The 19,073-nt window shown below is 37.9% G+C and overlaps 1 protein-coding gene and 1 pseudogene across 1 annotated transcript; both read right to left on the bottom strand.

Annotated features, from left to right (window-relative positions):
* Positions 1 to 2,479: 2,479 nt before the first annotated feature.
* On the bottom strand, positions 2,480 to 9,762 carry LOC122430703 (olfactory receptor 8D1-like). The gene is made up of 2 exons (XM_043451542.1): positions 9,749 to 9,762; positions 2,480 to 3,374 (listed from the first exon to the last, which is right to left on the bottom strand). Exons 1-2 carry the CDS (start codon positions 9,760 to 9,762, stop codon positions 2,480 to 2,482), a joined length of 909 nt encoding a protein of 302 aa, XP_043307477.1.
* Positions 9,763 to 11,062: 1,300 nt separating this feature from the next.
* LOC122430704 lies at positions 11,063 to 12,004 on the bottom strand (annotated as a pseudogene).
* Positions 12,005 to 19,073: the final 7,069 nt, after the last annotated feature.

Genomic DNA, 19,073 nt, shown 5'->3' on the forward strand with positions numbered 1-19,073 from the left:
ATGAATGAAACAGCTCTTTCTCATCCCCAATATTCCTTCCATGTGGTGGAACATTAATTCCTTCACTCTGGACTCTGTTTTACACCCTTATTCACACCTCCTGGTAAGGTGGAATGGCTTATCTGATAGGTGAGCTTTAAATAAGAAGATATTCTTTTATTGTTTATTTTCTTTCTGAGAGTAAGCATATTTTCAGAAAGAGCATATTCTCATATATTTCCCATGCATTCCTCCCTGTTCTGGTAGAGAACGGCAGGAATCTAGCACTTCCTGTGATTAGAGTAGTAGGCTGCCAACTCAGGGCTTGGATTTAAGTATACCTTGTCCAACAGTAAATATGTAATAAAGATATTTTGTTCTATTGACAGATTGTTTATATACTTTTCTATTGGTCTAGAACAGGGGCTCTGTAATTGATTCCCTCAAAAGTACCTTGTGCATTGGACCAGGGATATAAAGAAGTTAAAAAGAGAAGATTTAGAAACAAAAAGGGAGCTAAGGGTTTGGGGCTTTTTGATGGGGAGATGGGAATATTACTTCAGTGGCATGAATTGACAATTATTTTAATGTTTTTATATTTTATAGCTTATGCATAACTTTTCGCTAACCAGATCCCTGCAGGTGGCTATGAGTCTAAACTTCTAACAGTGTGGGATTTTCACCTTCACACATGCCTCATAGTGCAGACTTGTTGAAAGCTGAGTGAATAATTTTATATGGGCACACATTCATTTTTATCCAGAGGTTGTACCACTAGTGCTGGCTCTTAAAAAAATGCAAATGTCTCAATAGAAGCTCTACCCCTTGAAACATGTGAAAACTAAATGAGTGTCCACAGAGCCATATGTCTATGGTCCACGATAAATGTGGGTTGGGTAAATTGAGCCAATCTTAGTATTTGCACAAGCAAATATTGCTGCAGCTTAAACCTGAATGTAGAGACGAAGTTTTCCCTAAGCAGCGATTTGATTATAATGAAAAGAGAAACATTCATATAAGTATTGTTCGGAAAATAGGGGGTAGAACAATCGTTGTTTCCACTCTGTTTTCAGCCCTATCTTCAAAAAACATGAATTCTAAGACTAGTAGAGCAGGGTGGTTTGGGCTGCTGTACATTGTGACACTCTTGTGTTGTTTTAAATTGCCTTTGTGATCCATCCATGGCACTGTGGAGAGCCTAACTGAATTACTATGGCTTGTGGACAGGCTCAAGAAGTAGCTCCTGCCCAGGGGGCACCACTTGTCCCTTGATTTGTTAAATAGGTAAGCTCAGAGCTTACAGGGCTCTGAATTTCCATCTTCTAATATGTTGTTGTTCAGTCATTTAGTCATGTCTGACTCTTAGAGATCCCATGGTCTGCAGCTTGCCAGGCTTCCCTGAACTTCACTATCTCCCGGAGCTTGCTCAAACTCATGTCCACTGAGTCAGTGATGTCGTTCAACTATCTTATCCTCTGTCATCCTCTTCTCCTCCTGGCTTCAATCTTTCCCAGAATCAGGGTCTTTTCTAATGAGTCAACTCTTCGCATCAGGTGGCCAAAGTGTTGGAGCTTCAGCTTCAGCAAGTCCTTCCAATGAATATTCAGGACTGATTTCCTTTAGGATTGACAGGTTTGATCTTGCAGTCCAAGGGACTCTCAAGAGTCTTCTCCAACACCACTGTTCAAAAGCATCAATTCTTTGGTGTTCAGCTTTATTTATGGTCCAACTCTCACATCCATGCATGACTACTGGAAAAACTATAGCATTGACTAGATGGACCTTTATTGGTAAAGTAATCTTCTAATAAGGAGCTTCACTTAAATGGATGGTAGATTTCATTAATGAACCAATAAAACTGGGAAGAGGGTTTACCATAAAAAGAATAGTATCTTTTATATTGAGAAAGAGAAACAGCTCAGAGAAATTATTTCTAACCTAACAGCTGAGAGGGTGGATTAAAAATCTTGATTTGGAGCACTCTGTTTCTAGGAATTAAGGCTGCTTAGGAAATCAAGAAATTTAGAAATGTTGCTTCAGTCTTATAATAGCAGTAGTAGAAAAAGGAAAGCAAATTATAGTAAAACAAGTTAAACTGAAATGAGAAGGAGGAGAGAATGGAGGTCAAATTATAAACACGTGTATTAGACAATGGTAATTTGAAGGCCAGGAACCAGTTCCAGGAAACTATTCTCTGAAATATTAAAGTCACTAAAAAAGAGTAAGCAGTATACATTCTCCTTAAAGATGGAAAAAGCTTAAGGAATGGTATTGCCTGAGAAGGTAGTTACCTAGGTATGACCTAGACCCTGAGAAAACATACAAAAGAAATATATGGAGAAGAAAAGATATATTTAAAGGTCAGGTAGACACAGCTGTGAAAGAAGTCCAGGACCTGGTTAAACAAAGTCAGTGGAATAACAAGGGAAAATGAACAAGACAGCATATTTTCCTTGAAAACATTAATTTTTTCCCATTTATAAAACCCCAAAGCCAAGAATCATTTCTTCACCAAAAATTTCCAAAATGCTTTCTTCACATCCCTCTTCCTGAGACTGTATATTAAAGGGTTCAGCATGGGGATCGCTGTGGAATAAAACACCAAGGACACCTTATTCTGTTCCAGGGAATTACTGGAAGGGGGCTTGAAATACATGAACGTGATAGATGCAAAGAAGATCCCCACTGCTATGAGATGAGAGCTGCAAGTACCAAAAGCTTTGGATTGACTCTCTGAGGATTGGATGAGAAAGATACTGTGGAAGATGAAGGCATAGTAGATGAAGAAAGCTAAGGTGGGCACCAATGTGTTCAATCCCACAATGACAAAAAGCAGAAGCTCACTGACGTGTGTATTGGGCCAAGACAGGTTTAGGAGAGGATGGACATCACAGAAGTAATGGCTGATGACTTGGGACTTGCAGAAGGACAGTTTCATCATGGCACTTGTATGGGCTAAGGCAGAGAGAAAGCCCAGGGTGAAGGAAACCAAGATGAGCACTGAGCAGACTCTAAAGGACATGATCAGGTGGTAGAGCAGTGGGCTACAGATGGCAACATAGTGATCGTATGCCATCACAGTGAGAAGGTCACCACTGGCCACCATGAAGACCAGGAAGAAAAAGAGCTGTGCCTTGCACTCAGAATAAAAGATCGTATTTTTCTTCACTAGGAAGTTCACCAACATTTTGGGGGTAATGACAGAGGAATAGCAAAGATCAATGAAGGATAAGCTGCTGAGGAAGTAGTACATAGGGGTGTACAGCAATGGGCTTACTCCAGTCAAGTGAATCAAGCCCAAGTTCTCCACCACTGTCACCACATAGATTCCCAAGAATAGGAGGAAGAGCAGCAGCTGGAGCTCTGGCTGTGATGTTAAACCATCCACAATGTAGCTTTACTTGAGAGAGAATAATAAAATTGGCTTGATACCCAAAGTTCAGACACTATTGGGAAAGTAGATGCTTGTCTCTTTAGGATCTGATGAAGTGGGTATTTTTGTCAAGAAAGTAGAATTCATAAAGTTTAATCTTTTGGGTAGAGAATGAAGCTTAATCCTTCATAGAAGTCGAATGCTGTGAAAAGGAGATATTCCTGTTTGTTTCTTTATCCAAAACAAATGTTATAAAACATCTGTATGACTTAGATCAAAATCTTTGTTAACTTCAAATCTTAAATGCTATGATTGTATAATGACACGCAGAGTCTAAAGAATGGGCTGAGAGCACTTGGCATAGAGTCTGTGTAACTAAAGCAAGTCAATTACCCTCTCTCAATCTTTGTTTCCTCAACTAGAAAAAGAGTAGCTATGAAGATAAAGACTTGTACTGAGATTTGAAAACTTCATTCCACTGTGTTACCATTTGTTATTTCTTACACTTACAAAATATGTTCTGAGTTTACTTTACCTGTATATGCCAATGTTCCCCAAAGTAACAGGCACCCTTACTAACATAATGAAAGTATAGGAGTGTATTCACCAAGAAAAGCAGTGTTTGTTCCAGGGTCTCATCAAGAAGGGCACTCTCTTTAACCATGAAAAGCAAAAATTTTTTAAAAATTATAATTTAAAAAGCAAAGCAGTTTGGTGATTCTGGGTGTTTCTACAGTGGCTTTGGAATAACTGTCAAGAGTTTGGTGCATATTCAGCTCAGTTCAGTCGCTCAGTCGTGTCTGACTCTTTGCGACCCCATGAATCGCAGCATGCCAGGCCTCCCTGTCCATCACCAACTGCTGGAGTTTACTCAAACACATGTCCATCAACTCAGTGATGCCATCCAACAATCTTATCCTCTGTCGTCCCCTTCTCCTCCTGTCCTCAATCCCTCCCAGCATCAGGGTCTTTTCCAGTGAGTCAACTCTTCACATGAGGTGGCCAAAGTACTGGAGTTTCAGCTTCAGCATCAGTCCTTCCAATGAACACCCAAGACTAATCTCCTTCAGGATGGACTGATTGGATCTCCTTGCAGTCCAAGGGACTCTCAAGAGTCTTCTCCAACACCACAGTTCAAAAGCATCAATTTTTTGGTGCTCAACTTCCCTCACAGTCCAACTCTCACATCCACACATGACCACTGGAAAAACCATAGCCTTGACTAGATGGACCTTTGTTGGCAAAGTAATGTCTCTGCTTTTTAATATGCTATCTAGGTTGGTCATAACTTTCCTTCCAAGGAGTAAATGTCTTTTAATTTCATGGCTGCAATCACCATCTGCAGTGATTTTGGAGCCCCCAAAAATAAAGTCAGCCACTGTTTCCACTGTTTTCCCATCTATTTGCCATGAAGTGATGGAACCAGATGCCATGATCTTAGTTTTCTGAATGTTAAGCTTTAAGCCCACTTTTTCACTCTCCTCTTTCACTTTCATCAACAGGCTTTTTAGTTCCTCTTCACTTTCTGCCATAAGAGTGGTGTCATCTGCATATCTGAGGTTGTTGATATTTCTCCTGGCAATCTTGATTCCAGCTTGTGCTTCTTCCAGCCCAGTGTTTCTCATGATGTACTCTGCATGTAAGTTAAATAAGCAGGGTGACAATATACAGCCTTGACATACTCCTTTTCCTATTGGAATCAGTCTGTTGTTCCATGTCCAGTTCTAACTGTTGCTTCCTGACTTGCATATAGGTTTCTCTAGAGGTAGGTCAGGTGGTCTGGTATTCCCATCTCTTTCAGAATTTTCCAGTTTGTTTTGATCCACACAGTCAAAGACTTTGTTATAGTCAATAAAGCAAAAATAGACATTTTTCTGGAACTCTCTTGCTTTTTCAATGATCCAGTGGATTTTGGCAATTTGATCTCTGGGTCCTCTGCTTTTTCTAAAACCAACTTGAACATCTGGAAATTCATGGTTCATGTATTGCTGAAGCCTGGCTTGGAGAATTTTGAGCATTACTTTACTAGCATGTGAGATGAGTGCAATTGTGTGGTAGTTTGAGCATTCTTTGGGACTGCTTTTCTTTGGGATTGGAATGAAAACTGACCTTTTCCAGCCCTGTGGCCACTGCTGAGTTTTCCAAATTTGGTGGCATATTGAGTGCAGCACTTTCACAGCATCATCTTTCAGGATTTGAAATAGCTCAACTGGAATTCCATCACATCCACTAGCTTTGTTCGTAGTGATGCTTTCTAAGGCCAAACAGGTTAGGTTGACTTATTAGTTGCTGTTTCTTATGCTATCACCTTTTGGTTAGATCTCAGTGTTATTGTTAACAATTTGAGGGAGGTTTCCCTCTAGTTCTTCTCCACAAAAGTGTTCACATAAATAGAGATCATCTATGTTTGAAGTTATGTTAGAATTTATATGTAAAACCATCACAGTATTTTCGTGAAAACAGAGATTTTAAAATATTGATTTGATTTTTTTAATGTAAAGTTTTATTCAGACTATCCTTTAAAAAGTTATTTTTAATTGAAACATTATTACTTACAATATAGGTTTCATTTCTGCTGTGCATTAACATGAATTAAGTATAGGAGGGGGCATATGTATTAACTGTTTTTTAAAATGCTGCTGCTCGTGCTGCTGCTGCTAAGTTGCTTCAGTCGTGTCCGACTCTGTGCGACCCCATAGATGGCAGCTCATCAGGCTCCCCCGTCCCTGGGATTCTCCAGGCAAGAACACTGGAGTGGGTTGCCATTTCCTTCTCCAATGCATGAAAGTGAAATGCATTGAAAGTGAAGTCGCTCAGTCGTGTCCAATTCCTAGCAACCCCATGGACTGCAGCCTACCAGGCTCCTCCATCCATGGGATTTTCCAGACAAAAGTACTGGAGTGGGTTGCCATTGCCTTCTTCCATTTTTTAAAATGAGTTTTTGATAAATAAGTTGCATTTTTACACAAAGTTACTGGTTGCATCTAAGTTTTCAAATTTATGTAAAATTATTCATATTCTCGGTATATATATATTTTAAATTTCGTCTGACATTTTAAGTTTGTAACACTTCCTAATACATGATTATGTAGTTGCTATTCTGGTCACCAGGGTCACTTCTCCCTGCAGTGGGAGGGCCTGGTGTTTGAGATAGAGGATCACAACAGAGCACATGAATACTGAAGAACTGATGCTTTTAAACTGTGGTGTTGGAAAAGATTCTTGAGAGTCCCTTGGACTGCAAGGAGATTAAACCAGTCCATCCTAAAGGAAATCAACCCTGAATATTCATTAGAAGGACTGATGCTGAAGCTGAAGCTCCAACATTATGGCCACCTGTTGTGAAGAGTCAACTCTTTAGAAAAGACCCTGATGCTGAGAAAGATCAAAGGCAGGAGGAGAAGGGGACAGCAGAGGACAAGTTGGTTGGGAGGTATCACTGACTAAATGGACATAATTTTGAGCAAGCTCCAGGAGATGGTGAAGTACAGGGACGCCTGGTGTGCTGCAATCCATGGAGTCCCAAAAAGTCAGACACGACTGAGTGACTGAACAAAGAAGGAAAGAGGAGAAGAAGGTAAATGTTCTTCCCAATCAAGTAATGGCTAGTGAAAGGTGAGGTGATTGCACTAATGCCCCGACTTCCATATGGAAGGAAACTGCAAGAGCAGAGAATAAGTATCCCCTTATCCTCTGTTCTTGGAGTCCAAGTAACCCCACAATAATTTTTACAGACTAATATTCTACTAATAAAAATTATTGGGGCTCTAAAGTGTCTATTTGTTATATGTGCTACTTCCCACTCATACTGAATCATTCCCTTCTCTGTTTAAGTATTTAATTTTCCCTGAGAAAATCCCCTGCAGACTGACATATGAGAAATTTCCACCCAGAGAATTCTTGCACATTTTTCAGGCACCCCAGTATTATTACCTAAGATGAAGAAACAATTGAATTCAAAGAAGAGGAAGACATTAAGCAAATATACACAGTTAAGACATATTTGGAATATAAGAGGGAAAAGTGGGATTTTGGGGGGCAGGGACTAGGAGTCAGTATATCAAGAGAAAATGCTGGAGCTCTGATAGAGGCCAAATTATGAAAGACAATATTATGGTATTAACTTTGAATATACATACACAGTGGCTATTTTTAGTTTAGTTTTTTTTTTTCATTTTATCTTATTGTGATAATTTAATTTAACCTACCAATCTCTACATGGTATATTAATTGATCTGCTTTTGAACAGATATGACAGATTTGGTATAGATAAATAAAATGTAAATATCATGGAAAATAAACTTAGAAGCATTAGGACTTCTGAGATAGGTTTGAAAAATAGTTTTATTTTACCCAGTGAAATACATCAAAAGCATATTTTCAAAGCAACCAGCTACATTTGTCCTAGAGATGTATTCTTGGAAATTGCTACCAATATTAACAAAATAACTCTTACTGTTCTAAAGCTCTTTTAATTTCTTTCTGCATTTCATTTACCCTCAGTAAAATTCCTTGCTTTCTATTTCACTGCACAATTTTTCTTGAGAATGAGAAAAGAAATATGCTTACCATGTTTTAATATTTGAAAATAGACTTCATATTTCAAAACAACCTCTAAGACAAATATTCACTTAATTCATTGTCAAAGCAAAGTGGAATTGTTTGTCAGAAATTAACAAATACTTTCATATATCTTATTTATGCCTTAAGATATGAAACTACAATCACTTTTAAAATTATTTTTAATGAATTCATGCTCTAAAACCACAAAAATAAAATATATATGCATGATTTGTATTGATTTTCTGAAATATTTAAATAAAAAAAATCACTAAGATTAGATGCAAAGATAGACACTGCAGGATTTTTAAGCATTTTAATTATCTCTCAAATTTTATATTAAGCAGTATCTTCATCATACTGAATGGTTGAAATACCAACTTGTATGTTTTGGAAGCAAAGTATATTACAATATTAAGAGTATAAAACACTGAATGATTTCCAAACACCAGGAATACAAAGATGAAACAAAAATCAATCTGAGTTTTATAGGATTTCACAATATATTAGGGGTAGCAGAGAAATAATTCTTTGTCAAGATTAACTGGGTCAAGTAGTGTAACAGGGTTAACGAAGACTACTTAAAACTATGAAGAACTGATGAATGCTAGAGAAGTTGATAGATACCAAACTGTGAAAGGCAGCATTTACCATAGTACTTATTTTCAACACACATCTACACTGACTGCTGTTTTATATTTTTTCATCTAATAATTTCTAAAGACTAATAGAAGTTGATAAAAAATTTGCAAATGTTAATAAAACCTGGAAAGAATGAAAATAGTAAATCACAAATGCTCTTGTTCACTGCTTTTGCTTTTGTGAGCAAATTTGAAACTGTGTCTGTGTCATATGAATTCTAATATGGACACCAAAGACATACTTAGCACTAAGTCCTCAACATATTGGATATACCACTTTAGTGTGTAGATAGATATTTTGTGATGTTATTCTATTAATTTATTACAGAATCTGCAATATTTGTCCCAGAGGTAGATATCATTCCACATAGCAAAGACTGAGTAATAGTAATTTCTCTGTTTTCCTTAATGTTGCAATTCATTTCAGTTCAGTTCAGTCTCTCAGTCATGTCTGACTCTTTGTGACCCCATGGACTGCAGCACACCAGGCTTCCCTGGCGTGTTGTGTGTATTTACACACACCAATCTACATAAAAATAAATCAATCGTTGTTGTCCATCATTGTGCATTAAGAAAAGCACTGTGAAAGTAAATTGTTACAAAAATCATTCTAGGAAGAAGAAGTGATGGTAATTCTTAGAATGACTTGCCTTCTCCCCAAATATCTCTTTTTTATGACTCAAAGTTTAAAATCAAATAGAAGCATTCACTTATTCCAGACATAATTATTGAGCCTTTACTAAACACCCAACACTATGTTAAGCCCTAGAGATATAACTGAGAAGGTACCCAAGGTGCCTTCCTCACAGGGAAGACAGATAATCAGATGATTAGAAAAGCAGGTGAAAATTGCTCTCATTACTGCATGTCAGGCTTGACTGCTACACTCTGGGAAATACAAAAAAGAGCACCTAAATTTACAAGAAGGGTTAAATAGGTTTCCATTCAACTGGTACTTAAAACACCAACAGAAAATGAAGTGGGTTATAAATAGGTAATAAGAGCATGAAAGAAAAAGGAAAGCAAATAGAATATAATCAGGGAGGAAGCCTCATTGTTCAGTGAGCAAAATGAGTTTTCACGGAAAGGCAGAAAAATGAAAACAAGGGAAACCCTCTATGTACTCTGTAAGTTATCATGTGATTCTCGTCCCACTTTTGAAAATCCAAGTTGAATAAATAAACATGTGTCTTACCTAACATATTCCATTGTATTTAACGGAAATTCTTCCTGCAAATAAATATCTTAAAATTTTCTTATCGTTAAATACCTAGGGTGAGATTAAGCATTTAGGAAGGAAAGAAATTTCAGTACACTGGAATATATGCCACAAGCGTATACCTGAAGGTCATCTATCCATCTTTCTGTCCAGGAAAGACATCCTGGAGTTCTGGATAGACAGACTGAGTAAGACAAAGGACTCTTTCTTTGTACATGAAGGTGTCTCAGGCTAAGAGAAGAGCTTGTAGAAAAGTATGCAAAGAAAAAAAAGTTTATTTAATTTGGGAAAGTTCAGTGTAACTTTAGAGAACTGGGAAGAAACAGGGAGGAAGGAGTTGTAGCAACAGTAGATCAGACTGGAGAGGTGAACAGGGGTTCAAACAGAAAGATCCTTGCTTGGCCTACTGTGGAACTTTGCCTTTACCTTGAAAGAAACTCCAATGAATAGAGTAAACCACGGTAAATGTGATCTTATTGGAAGCATGGTAGGAGCATTCCAGTTGCAGTGTGGAGAGTGGATTTTAAGGGGAACGACAAGAAAGGGAGAAGCGATTTGGAAGGCTGGTGTCTGGATGAGAAATGATGAGAGATGTTTATAAGAAGAACAAGAATTGTTAGCAATTGGTAAGTTGGGTGTGAAGGACAAGTAAAGAGAGAGGGCTCAAGGAAGATACCAATTTGGGATTTGAGGAATTAAGTAGATGGTGCCATTCACAATGATAGAGACCAAAAGAAGAGAAGAGAGTTTGGTAGGCTTGGTGATGTTTCTGTGATTAAGTTGATTCTTATAAATTCAGATGCCTATGGAGCATTCAAAGAGAGATATTAGGCAGTTAAACATAGGTTTGAAGTTCAAATGTGAGTCCTATCTGTGTTTTCTGTGTAGAAATTTTCCATAATCAGAACATTCTTATCAACTATGAACTACTCAACTTACTTTAAAAAGGTGTGAATATTCTTGCTGATTTTTAAGAGGAAAACACTGGGAGGGAAGATAGAAATAGAGGAAGAAGAGAAAGAAAGAAGGAATAAATTTCACAACTGTGAGACCCCCGATTCTTTGCTACAACTATTAAGTTGCATCAGTTTCTTCCCAATCACCCTATAAAGTAACAGGATACCCATATTTTGCATAGTGACCAACCCAAATCTTCTAAATCAAAGTCTTTCTGTTACACAGTATTTCTATTATACCTCACTTCTTCCTGTGTGAAAGAACTCTATACAGGAACAAAAATGATTTTGAAAGAAAGCTGTATTCTATTATAGTAATTAATACTGCTCCAGCTCAGAAAAATATTTTTCTACTCAAGGTTTTTTTCAGGGCAACCTTAACCTCCTCTGTTCTGAAGCTGTATATCAGATCATTAAGCATGGGAACCACAACTGTATAGAATATGGTGAACACTTTCTTCTGGTTCACGGACAAAACAGAAGAAGGATGAAGATACATGAATGCCCCTGACCCAAAGAAAACAGAAACAACAATTATATGTGAGCTACAAGTACTGAAGACTTTGGACCTTCCTTTAGTGGAACTGATGCAGAGGATACTGGGAAGGATAAAACAAAATTGAGACAATGATGGTGAGGCCAGGCACAGCAACGTCAAGGCCAACAATCAATGAGAACCACCAGTTCATTGATGTGAGTGCTGGTGCAGGAGAGCTCCAGGAGGGGGAGGATGTCACACATGTAGTGGTTGATGATGCTGGCATCACAGAAGGTCAACCTTAGCAAGCAGCCTGTGTGGGCCCAGGCAGCAAAAAAGGCACCCAAGTATACAATCACAGCCAGCAGAGATCAGACCTGAAGGGATGTGGTGACCTCGTATAGCAGGGGCTTGCAGATGGCCACATAGCGATCATAGGCCATCACTGTCAGTACATAGCGCTCTGCACTGACAAAGAAGCAGTAGAAAAGCAGCTGAATCATGCATCCTGCATAGGAGACGGTGTTCCTCTTTGACACAAAATTTCCCAACAGTTTAGGGGTGATGACAGAAGAGTAACAGAAATCAATATAGGATAAATTTATTAAAGAGGAAGTATCACACAGGATTGTGAAGGTGAGAAGTCAGTCTAATTAATGTGACCAAACCCAGGTTTCCTGCAACGGTGATGATGCAAATTCCCAAGAAGAGGAAGAACAGGGGCACCTGGATCTCTAGATGTTTAGTTAAACCCACAAGGATAAACTCAGTGACCAATGAGCTGTTTCCAATGTCCATTCTCTTCCAGTGGGATCTGAAAGATAGGAGAATAGAGTCATATTTGAGGCAGAACCCAGACTCCCCATGCAATCCCCCATGCCCAGTCCATTCTGGAACCAGGAAGCCCAAAGACTCTGCTGAGGCTTAACTACTTTATAGAAATAAATAATTAATAAATGGATCTGGCTCTGCTCATATTGAGAAAGACAAGTGCATGGGGGGCATCAGCATAGTAATACTGGGAGAGAGTAAGAGTGCAAGAAAATGTAAGAAGAGCAAGCGTTTCTCACCTTTTCTCCCCTCAATTTGTTGCTAACCGTTTTTATTCCTTCACCTGTTTGTTTGTATTTGCTAATATTTACTCACCGCACTTCATCTACCCTGTGCTAGCTACCAATCCAGGCTGGACACTGTGTAGGGGGTGATCATAATCACATGTCCACAGCAGAGTTGGGAAAACAGAGACAAGGAGAGAACCTTTGGCTTCTCAGAGCAGACACAATAAGGAAGTCATTAAGTCAGGCTTAGAACCTGGGTCTGCTGCACAAGAAATTCCCTAAAGGGCACAAAGTAGAAACACTGCAAACACTCTGATCTCAGCACTATCTTCAATTTCTACTTTCCTCCCCCACAGATCCATTAGTCATCTCTACCTCAGGGCCAAAACTGGGGGAAGCAGAAAAATCTGTTACTTACTAAAAACTATGGGTTGTGAAAGACATAAAAACAAAAAGGATTCAATGCTCACTCTTTGTCTACAGGCATCAGAACTGTTCTTGTGGTTTCCTCTCCACCACGGCTCTCCAAAGAGTGAACGCTCTTCTGCTGTAGGAGGCAGCAGAACTGAACTCACTTGTCTCCTCCATCCCTGTGGAGGGTCTCTGAGCATTTATACCTCAGCATTTCTCTTGCTGTGAGAGTCAGTCAGATGAAGATCATGATTTTTAATTAAGGTTTTGCCCAGAAGTGATCATCAAACCACAAAAAGAAATCCAAAAAGCCCTATTTGTTTTCAGCATATTAATACTAGCATCATGTACATTATTTTATTCTGAGCTTCAACGTCTCAGGGGTCTGATTAAGAGGCTTTCCCAGGAACCTCTGCATAGAGGAAATACAGTTTTAAAAATTGTTAATGCATGTGTGAAGATAATTTAACACTGATATCTTTGGAAATTCAATATTCTACTCAAAAATTCACATTAGTGATTGCACATTCCTCCAGGTAGAAATATTTTCTCTTCTCTCCTCTTTCTCCTAGCATTTCTTTGAACTTTAGGTACAATTGCTAGCACATAGCTAATGATATTTTTAAAAGCTGTAAAAATATGACATGTACATACACATCTTCCCACACATATGTGTTTCTAACATTATGACACAAATGATCATATGATTCATACTATATATTTTTAGAGCACATCACTTCCTTTTCCTTTCTCCTTAGCACTGTCTTTCCCCCACATATTATCTCCCCTCTATCAATCACCCTGTTATCCATGCTTATAATCAAGAACATTTTCCTATATTTTCCTATTTGCTGATGTAAAACATTACAAGTATAGACTTTACAACTGATTACAAACTACATATTTTTGACATTTTCCTTTTTTCATTGAAGAGAACTTTACTAAAATCTCTCCAAAATTCTATGGTGTGGATATACCAGAATGCATTGAACTGTCACGTAAGTGTATGCTCCTCCGTTCTTTGTCTGTCACAACAAAAATTTGGAGTGACGGACGTTGAAGACCCCTCGGCGGGTCACAGCTCTCGGAGGACAGACCATGTTGTAGCTCTTAAATAAATCAGTGTTACAGCTCAGTGTTACAGCTCTATTTATTTATATGATAGCAGGAAAATCCATCTTTGAGGCGTGAGGGCACATCGATCCAAAGACGCGAAGAGAAGAGCTCCCCATCGCGCGGGGGCCGGAGGGGGGGCGGGTGGAGAGCTTTGGCTCCTCTTTTTATATGTTTCTCTGTTCCCGGGCCTGTCTTATGTAAATTGGGCCTAGGCAGGAGCGTTGTTTGTTTTACCTGAGGTTCTCACTCCGGGTCCTCGGGCCTTCCTTTGCTCTATTTTCGCAGGCTTTCCCCTTCCAGGTCTTTTAGCCACTGCCATTTTGGACTCCTTTTCCCTATTCTAACTACCTAACAGAACCACTCCCCACTGATAGAAATTCATAATTTCTAACCAACAGCAATGCTAAAATAATCAACTTTGTACATGCACTTGATAATCCAGTACTTTTATTTTAATGGGATAAATTCCCAGAATGCCTCCCATTGACCCCCTCCTCAAGTTCAACTGATCAACTAGAGTAGCTCAGGGAAACTTTGCTCATGTTTACCAGTTTATTATAAAATGATCTGATACAGGAAACAGTTGAAAATCCAGATAGAAGAGGTGAATAGGGAAAGGTTTCCAGAAGGAGTGCGGAGCTTTCATGCCCTCCTCAAGTACACAGCTCTCAATTTTCCCAGACCAGGGATCAAACTAGTGTCCCCAGAATTGAAATTGGACTCCTTACCACTGGACCACCAGGGTAGCCCCAATTCTATTTATTTCTGTACTAATCATTATGATTTACTTTTTTTTTTCTGATTAACTTTAGGTTTTGTTAGTTCTTTTTCTAATTCTTTTCTAATCCCTTAAACCTAAAGGAATTAGAGATTTTTCTTGTTTTGTGAGGTAGGATTCTACTGCTATAAACTTTCCTCTAAGAACTGTTTTTATTGTGTCCAGTAGACTTTGCCTAGTTGTGCTTGTATTTTTGTTTCTTGTTAGCTATTTTCAAATTTCTTTAGTGACCCACTGGTGTCAGGAAGCATTTAACAAGAGGCTTCCTGTGTGCTGTTTTGGATCTGTCAGGAACCCTCTGGCCCTTACTGATTCCTGAATATTCAGGAATTAAAAGGAGAGGCAGGCCTTTCCCGCGGCTGAGGAATCCAGGCATTTCTCGTTATGGTGATAAGTACCCTCTTCCTTTTTATGAGCCATATGGTAAAAGGTGATTGTTTGCAACTCTCTCTTTGATAGGGATCCTCATGTTTTGTAAGTCTGGAATTTTAATCTTTATCTTTGCTGAGAATAACTACCTTGTAAGACAGTATATATGCACACACCATGTAGATTAAAACACCTTTGCTCCATCAGAGCTTTGGTCCCCGTGTCTGTCTGTCTTTCTTCTCTCTCTCTCTCTCTCTCTCTCTCTCTTTCTGGCTGATTCCCTGGAGCGCGGAAGCCGGCTGCGTAACCCAGGGAATATTAGCCTCTTTCCTTCTTTCACTTTCTCATCCTCAACTCTGGACCACCAGGTCCATTAAAGGACCAACACACTGGTTTTTAGTAGCTAGTTGTTTATCCTTCACATGTTTGTGTTCTTTAAAGGATTTTTCTTGTATTTGATTTCTAGTCTCATGTTATTTTGGTGGGCCATAGTATGTGATCTATCCTGGACAATGTTCCATATGCTATCGAAAAGAATCTCTTCTGCAGCTTATGAATCAAATGTTATATGTGTGAGTGTGTATAATCCAACTGATTTAATGTGTCACTTAAGGACAGAAACTCACTGAGTTTCTGTCTGGATGAAATGTCAATTGATATAAATCATATGGTAAATACCCTTTTATTAGTATGTCAATTTCTTCCTTTATGTGTGTCAATATTTGCTCTATGCATTTAAGTGCTCCTATGTTAGGTACAAATATATTTATAATTGATAATTTATTCTTAGATTGAGAGCAATTTTTAAATGGGACAATAATTTTAATAGATATTGCTCCAAAAAATATATACAAAAGGCCAATAACAGATGATCAGTATTATTAGTAACCACTGAAAAAAAATTAAATTCACAAAAAAACACTGAATCTCAGTTTCTGCAAACTTTATTAGTTGGAAAATTTAACCCATATTTTTAAGACTGAATTCTGTCAGAATAATGTGAATTATATCACGTATTTTAATCCCAGTGTCAGTGGCAAGTTAGCAATTTTTCTTGGCCCTTATTTTGTATAATATTCACATTCTAGGTTTAATCTTTTTGAGTCATTTATCTTTATTATTCTTAGCAAAAACTATCATATTTTTATTTCACCAATTTTTCATCCTCACATTTCACCATTGCTTTTATAAGTCAAACAATTTATTCTGACTTCATGCCAAATTTTCAATACTGTCACCTATATGTAGAATGATTAAACCCATGATAACTGCCATATAAATATACACAAAGACCATGAATATACACAAACTAGTTATTCACACTCTAATTAACTGAATATAGTGGAATTTCACTTTCAGACTCAGAAATAGGTGAGGCAGATGAGGTATAAGCTACTCTGACACAATACACTGAGAATCAACACAAAGTTACTTACTTCTGAATCATCTCTGAATGAGAAGTTCAATTTTATTCCTGATTCTGATTTAATCTTCACTTTTGATAAAACTACCGGTGCTTGAAGTAGTCTTTTTCTCCACATCTAAGTATTTCCATATTCCTCTGTTTTCAAATTCTTTGCATTTCAGATGTCAAAAAATGCCAATGAAGTTCCTTAAGTAACTATTTTATAAAGAAAGTAAGGATTCAGAAAATGAAATTTTATAACATGAAATTGGAACTGTATGCTTTGTACTACATCATTAACCTAAGCATTATGATACATGAAATACTAAAATTCCATCAAATGGAGCTACATATGATCTTTCTTTCTCCTACAGACACTAATGGAAATTCTTAATCAGCTTGGTAAAGAGAATTGTCTCTGCCCTGATCTAGTCTATATTGTTCTGTAATATTGAACTTTATACAGTGGTTCTCTTCCACTGTGTACTCAAAACGTTGTTACTATAAGACTTAAGACTTTCTTCTTACTCTTTGTTTATGGAATACTTTAATGTTTACTTTAAGTGGAGCTCTAATACACTGGGTTAATTACATTGGTGCCTCTGATGTGAAGATTAAATAAGATATTGAAAATATGAGCTTAGTGCTGAGCTGTACCTGGATAAGCACTATGTCAATAGTGAATACTATAGACTACATTTCTGTGTTTTTCATTTATTGCAGAGAGCTGTATCAAATAAGCATGTATTCACACATTCTAAATTAGGCAATAAAGATGTTGAATATGAAATATAAAAGATAGTTTCTGGTCATTTTTCATATATAAGTATGTCTCTCTTGTGTTTAGAGGCATTTTTATTCACTAAAATTGTTGTTCATGTTGCACTGATTTTTGAAAGTATGGAAATTTTTGAATAATGATTTCAAAAAACAACCCTGAGAAATTTAGAATCTAAACACCAAGACTTAGTCTTAGCTGTACCACTATTAATTGTGATTTAGAACAAGTGATGAATATCCCTGAGAATCAGTTTTAACACCTATGAGATGGGAACTTGGTTCCCTTCCTATGTACCTCAAGGTTTTCCTCTGAAAACACCTATATTGACAGATGCAACAGTGCAGAGTAAACTGCAACATCTCTTTTAAATATTTCCTGCTCAGCCCTTCCACTCAAGACCAGGAACCTGGAAACATTACCTGAATGTGCCCACAAAGATGAAAAATGGGTTGCATGCCTTGTAGTAGATTTTAAGCAGTGATTTCATAAAATACAATATTTGAAGGTACCACGTCTGGTGTATATATGTTTTCATTATTAATATTTGAACTGGGTTAATTCAATGTGATGTCAGAGGGACTTTAAACAACCAAGGTGATCCCATCAACTTACCACTCACTGAGGGACCTGGAAATCCCAGTTTCAAAATGTAAAACTTCCCCACATAAGAGAGTAATTTTAACATGCAAAGGTACATATTTTGTACAGCAAAGTCCTGCATATAATCCACTTACTTCATCTGACAGTAAAATGAGTATACAATGAAATATCTCAAAGGTGGGGAAAACAGCAACTGTGTCAGACTGATGGAAGAATACCACTTCTGTCTCCAGTATGGACATTTGCTGATATAATCAATTTTCAGGAATAATTGCAACCATGTAAGGTCTATTTTGAAAACTATCCCAAAATAAGATGTTAATCTATTGTGTTGCATTATAAAAATCTAACATTATAACTACTGCTGCCATTTCCTTGTTTATGATCCTGACATACAACACATTGCTACCTATTGCTAGGCCCCTTAGGTATAAAATATGTGTCATGTTTCATTTTGTTTTAACATAAATAAGTGAATAGTGTGAGGCTGTCACGGCTAACGCCATGACAGGCAGCCTAGATTAGGAGTAGGCCTGGTTTCCCGGGGTAACATAATTATTAAGCCACCTGGAGCCAGCCAATCAACATGTGTCTAGCAAGAAAAAGGGAACCTATCAGGGGAAAGCTGAAAGCCCCACGTTGGGCCAACAAAAATTGCCTTGCAACTGTGTAACCAATCCGCTTGTGCCAACTACCTGCTGTGTAACCAATCCGCTTGTGCCAACTACCTGCTGCTTTTTTTGACCTAATAAATACCCGAGAGAACTGGGGCTCAGGGCCTTTCCATCCTCACACCCTTGGTGAGGGCGAGAGGCCCTGGCTCCAGTCAGTAATAAATTCCCCTATTGCAAGTTACATTGTTTTGAAGAGTCTTCTTTCCCGACCGGGGACTCGGACTACAGGCAAAACAAATAGCTAAAGCAATAACTATATTTTTTCTTCCTAAATTCAGTAAATATTTCCTGCTCAACCCTTCCTCTCAGGACTTGGAACCTGGAAACATTACCCGAATTTGCCTAGGATGAAAAGTGGATCACATACCATGCAGTGGGTGTTAGGCAGTGATTTCATAAAATGCAATACTTAAAGACACCATGCCTGGTGTGTTGTGTGTGTGTGTGTGTCTTTGTGTGTAGGGAGGCTCTGTGAAGAAGAGTGGAAAACGGAGTTCAATAAAGTTGAAGAATTTTCTTTAAGGTTTAACTAAGAGGACTGCTTTCTATTATTGTCCACAAGGTCCATCCTTCCAGATTGGATTCTAAAAATAGCCCTCTTATTACACAGGCACGGAAGACACTCATGGCTTGCCTATTTAACACTTAGCTGAACAATTTTAATAGAATTATCTT

The sequence above is a fragment of the Cervus canadensis genome, chromosome 29 (genome assembly GCF_019320065.1).
Source record: "Cervus canadensis isolate Bull #8, Minnesota chromosome 29, ASM1932006v1, whole genome shotgun sequence".
Taxonomy (NCBI): Eukaryota; Metazoa; Chordata; class Mammalia; order Artiodactyla; family Cervidae; genus Cervus; species Cervus canadensis.